The sequence below is a fragment of the Lytechinus variegatus genome, chromosome 1, assembly GCF_018143015.1.
Source record: "Lytechinus variegatus isolate NC3 chromosome 1, Lvar_3.0, whole genome shotgun sequence".
Lineage (NCBI taxonomy): Eukaryota > Metazoa > Echinodermata > Echinoidea > Temnopleuroida > Toxopneustidae > Lytechinus > Lytechinus variegatus.
Window position 1 is genome coordinate 39,283,455 of NC_054740.1, and position 10,998 is coordinate 39,294,452.

At 38.0% G+C, this 10,998-nt stretch overlaps 1 protein-coding gene across 1 annotated transcript; it reads right to left on the bottom strand.

The window, feature by feature from the left end:
• Positions 1 to 6,752: 6,752 nt before the first annotated feature.
• On the bottom strand, positions 6,753 to 9,891 carry LOC121406431. Its single transcript, XM_041597456.1, has 2 exons — positions 9,604 to 9,891; positions 6,753 to 7,597 (listed from the first exon to the last, which is right to left on the bottom strand). Exons 1-2 carry the CDS (start codon positions 9,864 to 9,866, stop codon positions 6,964 to 6,966), a joined length of 897 nt encoding a protein of 298 aa, XP_041453390.1. The 5' UTR covers positions 9,867 to 9,891; the 3' UTR covers positions 6,753 to 6,963.
• Between the last annotated feature and the right edge of the window lie 1,107 nt (positions 9,892 to 10,998).

Genomic DNA, 10,998 nt, shown 5'->3' on the forward strand with positions numbered 1-10,998 from the left:
AAAAATCGTGTATTCGTGTCGGAGAGAAATTTTAACCAAGTTAAAACTTTTTTTGCGAATGTATTTTCCCGTAAACAAGCAAATTCAAAAGCCTTTCCACCGGTTGTTAAACAATGTTGCTGACGTTCTTTCTGATTCGGCAGTTCTAGCGACCACATTCATAAATGTCTTCTCTGCGATATCGACCCACTTGAAACCGAATTCTCCCGAATAATTTCGGACCGAATCAGAGGCGACATAGGGTCGTGTGGTCCAGTGGTTAGAGTATTGGACTCATAATCGCAAGGTTGTGAGTTCGAATCCCTACGCTGCCATTGTCTCCACTTTGAAAAAAGGCCCGAGAGTAAGATATGTCGTCTATATGGTCAGCCACTATGACTAATTTACCTAGACATAAAATGTTTCTTAGGTAATTGGTTATACCAGCTTGGCGTTTACCAGTAGAACGCTGTCCTGCCGAGTTCCTACGGGAGTTGCCATAAACAGAAACAGAATCGGTCTAGAATAGGTCCCAAAGTGGAGCAAATTTGTTAGTAATGGACTTACAAGAATTGCCCAAATGCTTCCCAGAATCCAACCGTATTCCATCCAAATACATTTCGAATGTGGCCCGAATTAAATTTGTCGTGGTCACAATCGGGAGTACATTGGAGAGTATGTGTTCGCTCACACGTTTGTCTTTTTGGTGGCACGTAATCGACACTTTAAGGCCACCGCACACCTTACGACCCGACTGGTCGGCGACTGGCTTGCGACTGAGTGAGGGGAGATGAATCGCAAGGCAGTCATAAGCCTCGACACCGCACACCTTGCGATCCGATCTGCGACTCACGCATGCGCTTTTTGCTTTTTGGCATAACATCTCAGAAATTGCGCTTAGCTAATGGGTATGCGCGTTGTTTATCAACTCTGCTGTCTGATTGGCTGGAGGTTGGATTGAGCTTGCGATCCAGTCATAAGGACTCGACATGTCAAATCCTTCCGATTTTACTTGCGACTTGTCTCTGACCGGTCTGCGACGCTCAAGCTGACAAGAGCTGTGACGTCACATCTCCCCTCACCCATTCGCAAGCCAGTCGGCGACCGGTCGGGTCGTGAGGTGTGCGGTGGCCTTTATTGAATTTTGGAGATTCAATTTTGAGAGGATTATTCAAAGTGTGAAACCTTGTTTTCATTAACGCATTCAAGTTCAAGTTCCCATTCAAATTCACATTCAAATCCGAATTCGAACTTAAATGCAAATTCGAACCCCTATATTAGTACTTCCTATAAGAGATGAAATAACGCATTCGATATAATAACCAAGAATCGGCAAACAGAAATGAAATGTATAAACACGGCATATTTTTATCATCATTTTATAAACAATTCAAAGTGAAATAGATCTGTAAATATTTGTGGAAACAAGGGCACCAATGTAAGGGACTGAACATACATCATTATAGACTTATTCTGCTTATTTCCAACTATCAATGTCGTTTATACAGCTAATAAAATATATGCCTGAATTGAAACACGCGGTCATACCATTCTTCAGTAAGCTATACAAAACGGTAATTGCAATATACCATTAATTTGGCCCTGAACGTTCAGTATCGGAAAAATTGGTCATATAGCGGCACAACTGCTGGTCTATACACTTATATTAAACTAGACATAACAGTTGCGATGGCGAGAAATATTCATATTCCTTTAATTAGGTTTCTCGATCATGTCGAACCTGAATAGAGGCACGGATCTCAATTCAAAAGATCCCCCTGTGCTTTTTTTTATTGTGATAACATTCTGCGATATAGCCTGCTGTTGATTTGGGGGAGGGGCCTTAAATGCGCATGTCTGGCACAGAAAAGAGTATGGTACGTTGCGAAAGTAGTTGCATATATAGGTCGTCCTGGAAGCTCGTGGGTCCCGTAACACAAAGGTTAGCGATTAAACGTACGCTTGATTTTCACGATAAATTGTACATAGTAGTCAATTGAATCAATCGTAGAAAATTGTTTTACGATCATCGCTAAGCTTTGTGTCACGGACCCCAAGAAATGATGAAATTTGATGCTCTCGAAGACTTCATTTATAGAAGTACTGTCATTTTGTCGTAGGGTATAAGGTTTGCTATTATCGCCTGGCAAGCTTGTTCCAATTTGGAACACCATAATATATGCCATTCAGTCAACTCTGCGTTTGGTCAGAGCAGATTGTTAGCATGGTAACTGTAAGCATGTTCCGTGATCTATCGATATATTATATTTCTTTTCTCTCATATCTGTATTAGAAACAAGTTACATGTTCTTCATTATCATTATAATTCATGCTTTCCTTTCTCGATGATCGTTTGTACAAAAGTATGATTCTGTGATAATACTTGTTTCATTTATTGTTTTGCTTATGATACTTATATACTTATTGTGTATTCGATTTGAGAGAAGACAATAAAAACATGTTATACAAGATATAATGATAAAAATATGTCTGTCTGTATATATATCTAATTCTCTGTCTATTCATGTACCGATCTACCTACCTTTCTATCTTTCTTTATTTATCTATCTATCTACATATCTATCTATCTCTACATGTCTATCTGTCTATAAGAGGAAATTGTAGATAGATAGAGGCATCTATCTATAATTTCTACTTTTCGTCCATTTATCAATCTGTCCGTCCACCAATCTTCCCTTTTCTATTTTAATGAAAGCAAATGACATGACAAAGTACCTTTGTGTGGCCATGATTACGTCACTCGTATATCCGAGCTCGGTGGCCCAGTAGTAGAAGCGCCCGGTTTGTGAATGTAAAGCCAGCCTGACACTTGCACGATTTTGTGTCACGCATTGGCACGACTCAAGTCGTGCCAGTGCGCAAACTAGTCGTGAACTGGCGTGAAGTGTGCGTAAACACGTCGTGACACGTCGTGACTGCGTGCCATGTCGGGACGAGAATTTTGAAATGTTCAAAATTTTGGTCACGACAAAATTTAGCGACCGGGTCGTGAACTATGCGCAAACTGTTCGTGAACTCGTCGTGAACTCGTCGGGACGATGCGGGAGGATGCGTGCCAGTGCGTGGCAGTGCGCGCCATGCCACGACTGTCACGAATAGTTCACGAACAGCTCACGTCGAGTTCACGAATAGTTCAGCACGACACCGTCCGAATTGCACAAACTCGTCGTGCCAATGCGGGAAGTGCGTAAACTATGCGCAAACTATGCGTGAACTCGTCGTGCCAGTTCGTGTCAATGTGGACACTGACGGGCACGCATTCGTGAACTATTCGTGAACTCGTCGTGAACTTGTCGTGAACTATGCGTGAACAAGTCGTAAACAGTGCGGGAGCCTCCCAGTTCGTGCCCCAAAATGGCACAACTTGCCACGACAAAATCGTGGCCAAAAGTCGTGCAAGTGTCAGCCTGGCATAAGGTCGTGGGTTCAATCTCCCACCGAGTCGTACCATGGACTATAAAGATAGTCTTCTTGTAAGGCGCTCACTACAATATATCAGAACGGACAATGAAAATGATAATTATGATATGATGTGCCCGCTTGAAGTTCTTTGATAGCTGAAGTAGCTATCCGGGGGCCAGTAACACAAAACTTAGCAATGATCGTAGAACATCAATCGTAGAACATCAATCGTGAAAATCAAGCGTACGATCAATGGCTAACCTTTGTGTAACGGGACCCTGGATAAACATGATAAATGTAAATTATATTCATGCGCTATTACACGTGATCGCCTTGAAAGCCATATGGGATGAAAATCATAAAATTGTCGCACATTGGCTGTGAAATGCATGCTATTGTGTGGCAGGAGTGAAATACTCGCTGATAAAAATGATTTTTTAACAAAATATTTATTTTCCTGATATTCAAAATGGCCGCCATTGGTCATTGTATACCTTATTATGTACAATATGAATAGGGAAAACTAATTTTCACAAAAATGAGCAATAAACTGAAAAAAATCGCAATGTATGAACAAATTAATATATGCAAATCATCATTACTAACGCGATATATCATTTATAATGTCATATATGGGACCATTGCTGTATTTTGATATCTAAAAATAGCTGGCCCAAACAGTATTGCGCACAATGGCAATTGGGGCCGAAAAATTCACAAGAGTGATCACCGAAATGCTTATTATGAAGATTAAACAGGTGGAATACTGACTATAAACATAATTATTAACGAAATATATTATTTGTATGCCATGTATGTGGTGAATGTCGTATTTTGATATTCAAAATGGCTGTCAAAGGCCCTAAAAGTATAATGCACAATGAGAAATGGGAGAAAGGAAATCGCAAGTGTGAGCGCTAAAATGCATATATATCTTATAAATTAATTGGATACTGTCTAAAACGTATTTTTCTAACGTATGACTAAAGAAATGGTATGTCTTACTATAAACATGTTGTCAGGCAATATTTTACTCATAGATCACAATCACATGCATTTTATATTTCTTACTCGTGTGAAAATTAGTTTCTCCTTTCGCATTGTACATGATGAATATAGGGGCTATGGCGGCCATTTTGAATTTCAAAATACAGCATTTATCACATAAATGGCATATTTGCAATAATGTTTTTAGTCAGTATTCCACTCGTTTATCTTCATAATATGCATTTTAATGCTCAATCTTGTCATTTTTTGGCTCCGGTCATTGCCATTGTACATAATACTCTTTGGGCCAATGGTAGCTATTTTAGATATCAAAATACAGCAATGTTCCCATATTTGACATAATAAATAATATATCTCATTAGTAATGATGATTTGCATATATTACTTCGTTCATACATCGCGATTTTTGCAGTTTAGTGCTAATTTTTGTGAAAATTAGTTTTCCCTATTCGTGTTGTACATGATAGTGTATACAATGGCCTATGGCGGCCATTTTGAATATCAGAAAAATAAACATTTCGTCAAAAATAATTTTTTAAGATCCTGCCATACAATTTCATGCATTTCACAGTCATTGTGTGGACAATTTTATGAGTTTCATGAGTAATTTGTATATTTTGGCGGCCATATTGGATTTTGCCATTTGCGGAAAATTCTCAAGGTTACACGAGTGGCATCATCCAGATTCGTAATCAGCACCCTCGAATTGACAAGAACCCATAAAAAATATTGTATATATAAAAAAGCAAGGTTTAGTCAATTTTCTATGGGGCCTATCTTGGACTGCTGGACTAATAATATAAATCTTCTCACACGGGGCTTAAATTATGTTGTTCTGAAGCTAGTCAAAATGCACATTCAAATTCTTCTGCTCAGAATTTGAGTTTTCATCTTAATGTGTTTAAGCAAGAGATACGTCCTGTTCCTTGTTACAAAATTGTTGTATCTTCCTCTCTAGCTCCCCCATCTCTAGCCCCCCTCTCTCTCTCTCTTTGTCCGTACCCCCCCCCCCCCCCGGTCTCTCATGTCAATCTCATTTTCTACGGTGCTTCACTTCTATCGATGTTCAAATGCTTTCTTGAGTTTTTTGAGGTTTCAAACAGAACTGATTTCAAGGAATTTAAATTCTTCAAGAATTTTCCAAGGATAACCAAAAAATAAATGAGTATAAACTGGTCACGAACCTGTACATACATGAAGTTACAAAAAAGTAAAAATCACAAGATCACTGCCTGTAATTTTCAGTGGCTCACTGTCTTTGCTCTCTCATGATTAAAGTAAATGAATCTGATGCAGCAATACTTTACCACCCTAAAAATATATAAAGGAAAGAGAAATCGTCATCACGATTTCCCCTCCCCACTTGTTCTTTTGTATTTCATGAAAGGAAATTTGGTTTATTCAAGAAAATTTCTACCACGAACTAAAATAATTGGATTGAAAACTGTGCATTAGTTATTTAGTGCCACAACTTATTTCATCTCAATGGAGACACATAATGTACACATGCATGAAAAAAATGAAACATTTATGATTTCATGTAATAACATAAGAAAAAGGAAAGAGGGAAGGTGACGTCATCAGTCAACGTAACGAATATTCATGACGATGCGCATATAAATGTTTTCACAAAATATTGATAAACTTTAAAATCCAATAACTTTGTTATTTGTTATCCGACTTTGATGAAATTTTCAGCATTTTGCCTTTAAAGGCCTGGTCCCACTTCCTGATGGAAAATCCGTTGGAAACGTAATGTATCCGTTGTGTACTCTTTTCATATGCTCTACATGTATATCCATCGAGCATTCGTCCACTGTGTTTTCATTGTTCACCCATTTTAGTCCATTGTCTGCATGGAGCGGATGAAAACGAATGGAGCCACCCTGAAATTTTGCTTGTCCGCTGTACCCGTTATGCGAACGTTTTGTGTCCGTCGGTCAGTGGGCCTAATGTTAGACCCAAGACAAGTCCCAAAAGTTACAAAAATTTTCCTTTAGGTCTACGTAAACTAAAGTTTAAAATAAGGATGTCGAGAGGAATCTACTTAGTATTCAATTTAGATTTTGACAAACAATACATGAAAAGTAATAAATGGGACTGATACACAAAAAGCTGTACAAGTCACTCGGTTTTGGATTGAAATGTTTTGGTAATTCACACAAAATTATAGATAATATGAATAAAAAAATCTTACCATGTATGGGTGATGAATGCTCTTTTACAAAAATTGTTGTAATTAGTTTAAATAAAATCAAAATTTTAAGAAAAAGCAACTTCAGTGACATTTTTGCATTTTTTTTGCAGTCACCCCTGCAGCATGCAGTTTAGTCATTGAATTTGAGACTTTGGCCTAGCCATATCGTCTGACTTGAGACAAATGTGTTAAAGTTATAGAATATCGTTATGGAAGATTTCTTAGACAAGCAAAATGCTTAGACAAATTGCTAAGACTTAAGCAAAAAGCTTATCTCGTTTATGGAATACGGGCCCAGACCTTTAAGCTACAAACAACCTTTCGTAACTTTTAAAATGCACCAACATAGGACACTATTAAGAGACTTGCATTCTTGCTCCATACATTTCAAGGTAAAACGGCATAGAATAGTCGACACACTTGATGACGTCATCTGTCAGCTCATCACGTGGTAAGGGTCCCTGTATGGTAGGCGCCACGAAGTGTGTACTGCTGAACGCTGCCGAGTAAAACACAGACATGGACTCGAAGAGGTTTTCACCCGCCGTCACAAAGTTCTTCGGGAACTCATGACTCGGGGACCACTGCAGGAGGCTATCGCTGTATGGAAATCCAACAGAATCGCAGAAACCTTTCAAGATCCCCCGTGGGTTGGTGGCTAGATCGGTAGCGTCGATGATGATTGGGTTAGGGTCGAGATTTTGTTGGACGTATTTCCAGAGTCGACGCTGTTCCTGATACCACGTCATTGGTCGTAATTTTAATGGATCATTTTGTATGATGTCGTTGCGCAAATCGTCTTCACTATGGTGATACATCCCGGTCATTACTTTCCGCAAGGACTTGTAGACCTTTGTTGGATCTCTAATGAGGAAGACATGCTTGAAGCCATTCGGTAGATACGCCATTATGTAATTCGTAAAGGACATTTCTTTTACAAAGACAAACTTACTAGTGGTGGCCTCCAGTTCTCGTTTGATATCACAGCATCTGAAAAGATAGTGGAATCTTGCTCAGATATGTCATTCTCATCTCATTCTAATCTCATACAACTACAAATGTCATGTCTCTATATTTATGTCTACAACTAATTCAAAATTGAAACAAATTCAAAGAACACCAAGATAACTACTTTTTAGAAACTAATCATTATTATTTTAATAATTATACAGTTTATACTCTTTAAATTTCTATACTAAAATTCAATCAAATATATCGTGCAAGGGACCAATCCAAAATTGGATAAAAAGCTTCAATCGAATGAAAATGAATTCTAAATCTATTAGATTTATAACTTCAGTCTAATTTGAATTGGTGACCCTGATCGATCACAATCTATTTCATTCTAAATAATTCAGTGAGTACATAATACCGATGGCATTCGAAAGAGTTGCACACAAGAAGTTCGAACACGCCCGAGGCAGAGCCGAGGTTTTTGTATTCTGTTTTGTTTCAAAGGTAACCAGAGTGGGTAATCATAGTACCAGTCATTGACTAAAATAAATGACCAGTCACTTGTCGAGGGATGGCCAATCATTTCATTAGGATTCACATCAGCATTTCATTAGGGTATTTTTTTAACTCAAACAATTGAAATAAAGGCTAGTCAAACATGTAATTCACGGTCAAAACTTAACAATTTTGTTCAAAAAAGTTGGGTGTCTTTTAATTACAGAAAGATAATATCTTACTTGTTGCTAGATATTACACATCTATCAGTGGTTACTTGGGTGTTATCATTGATTCATCAAACTCTGACTGCCTTCTAAAATGTTTGAAATAATCCTTATCAATAAAGAAAGGGTTTCTTCGTTGGCGTTATAACAATTGTGACTGAAACACGTTTTACATTCTAAGTAAAAAGACTTCGTGTTTAAGTAAGTGACGATGGCAGATTAAATTATCTCTCTAACATGTCTAAATGTAAACGAGTGAGTTCGTCACTCGACGTAAAGAGCGAGCTAACGTTCACTCATCATTGAACGGTTATTCACTCTGATCCGAATGTTCAGCACGATATTTCGTCTTCCCGGCGTTTTCCGAGTGGTCAATTTTCCTTTCAGCATACAGTCGATCTTTCTCTCAATCCCACTCGTGTGACCCAGGACAACTTGACCAATAGGAATCAAGCGAATTTCGCACTTATAACCAATCAGAAGTGGGCACGTCATTGCTTGAGAATCGCGTATTGCATCAACGTAGCGAATACAGACCCAGTGGAGGAATTCCCGAGGTCTTCAGGTATCCGAGTGATATTGAGCTCACTCCTTTTTCATTCGAAAAGGGGTTATCCTCTATTCAACTACTTGAACGAGTGGAATTTCACTCTTTTTGAGTGGATTATCACTCATTTACATTTACAGAGTAATCGATTTCCAAAAATAAGTTGATGTAACATAATCATATATTCATTTTTTTTTGCACCGACCCAATTCAGTTTGATTATTTTTCTTTGTATGCGAAATCAATACCTTTTCGTGTTTGTATTTCTTGTATTGCTTGCAAATCTTGTAAATTTGAAGGTAAATTTTTACCCTATTAACGAATAAAATAAATGAATTCTAAATCTTGAGTCTTAAATTATGCTGGAAAATTTATTGATATTTGAAACAATATGCGTTGTCTTTTGGAGCTGTATTTCGTTATATTATGTTTCAACAACCTTTGCCCTCGGAGGTTGGCAACCATGACGTCATGACAATAAAAAAAATCTACGAGTCATCTATAGATCAGGATGATCTGATCCGATACTGTCAATACGCCTTTTAGAAGAAAACCTCTGAAGATACTGAAGTTTTGTATAAAATGAGTGCATTTTTTCCTGATTGCATACGAGCGAGCCAATCACCCTTGCTGGCCACAATTTTGAAGTATTTGATTTCTTGATCATTTTTTTTATTCGCCTTATTACAAAATATCTTTAAAATTTCACCAAAAAAGGGAAAGGTTACAGTGGGGTTCCCAGTCACCCCATGTAGTGTCCCAAGGCTACTTACGAAATTCTTCTCGGTATCAAAATACTATTGTTATCGGCTTGAAATAGTGCTGAACCTTCTGCGTATACCGCCTCATTTCCATCAAGTTTCTTCGGCAACTCGCGACCGGTCGCCGATTTGAGCATGTCACTCACTGTTTTAGAATACCCAAAAAGCTCTAAATAGACTTCCATCTCGTCAATGGCGCTCAGGCATTTCGCAAACACTGTCGACATCGTTCGGGGTACACCCCACAAAGCCACTTTAACTTGTTTGTCCGCCATGATCCCGAGAGGAGGAGAGCAATAGAACAATAAATCTTTGATGGGAGCGTCAATGACCTCCAGTCAGGGGTGTTATTCACATAATCATAAGGAGGCCTATGAGGCCATTGTAATATTAATTATATTTTTGTCCAATGTCTAAACAAAACTTTGGACTGCGGGTCGACCATTTGATATCGTCCATTTGGTATCTCTTTTGTTTATCTTTTGATTTCAAGCAAACAAGTTGTGCTACCCATTCTTTTTTTTTTTCCTTTCTTCTTCTTCCTCTTCGTCGTCGTCTGATTCTTCTTTTCTTCTTCGTACTCTTCTTTTCTTCTTCCTCTTCTTAATTTCTATTCTGCTTTTTCTTCTTCTTTTCTTCTTCTTCTTTTTTTCTTCTCCTTCTCCTTCTTCTTCTTCCTTTTCTTCTTCTTCGTCTCCTTCCTTATCTTTGTTTTTCTCTCTCCCGCCCATTCTCTCTTCCCTTCGGCTCTCTCAATCTTGCCCTCTCATTTCATGAGTATAAGTGCCTTTCCCCTTAATAATCAGATAGTAAATTGAAAAAAATAAAACATTCCATGATGCAGCCTGCTCTACCATTCGCTTTATAATGATAATGCATGGTTATCATCATCGATATAAAGTATTTTGGTCCGCATCAGTTGCCCGTTCTATCTGATGACTACTTTACCCTGCCTATGATCACTCACAGTAAATCCTGGGATTTAGGAGACAAAATCTTCAAGCTTACCAATGCCGCTGAATTTATAGGGATGTAAGTTGTTCTTAAGAGAAACATTTTCATCAAAATTTGATAAAGTGACGTTGAACCTAAAGTACGTTCACGTGTCCGTTTCCACCTTTATGAAGCAAACATGTACTGCAGTGCAAGATTTCGACTAGGATAAAGATATAGTGCGATATACAACAACATTATCACTTTCGTTCCACGTTGATGAATATTATGTCTATTACTCTACGAACATGATGAGACATTTAAAAAAAAATTGCAAATAAAACACCAAACGTTAACTATTCTCCCTAAATAACAACATTTTTTTGTTAAATGTTAATTGTTTTTATATTTTTGCCTATGTCAGCGCGCTTTTTTCTGATTAAAAGTGGTCCTGCTTTGGACCAAAAACATCAT

Bases quoted from the DNA above. Each gene is read 5' to 3' on its own strand.
- LOC121406431 (XM_041597456.1), bottom strand. From the start codon at position 9,866: ATGGCGGACAAACAAGTTAAAGTGGCTTTGTGGGGTGTACCCCGAACG. The intron at 7,598-9,603 runs GTAAGTAGCCTT...CTATCTTTTCAG, and splicing joins TTGATACCGAGAAGAATTTC to ATGCTGTGATATCAAACGAG.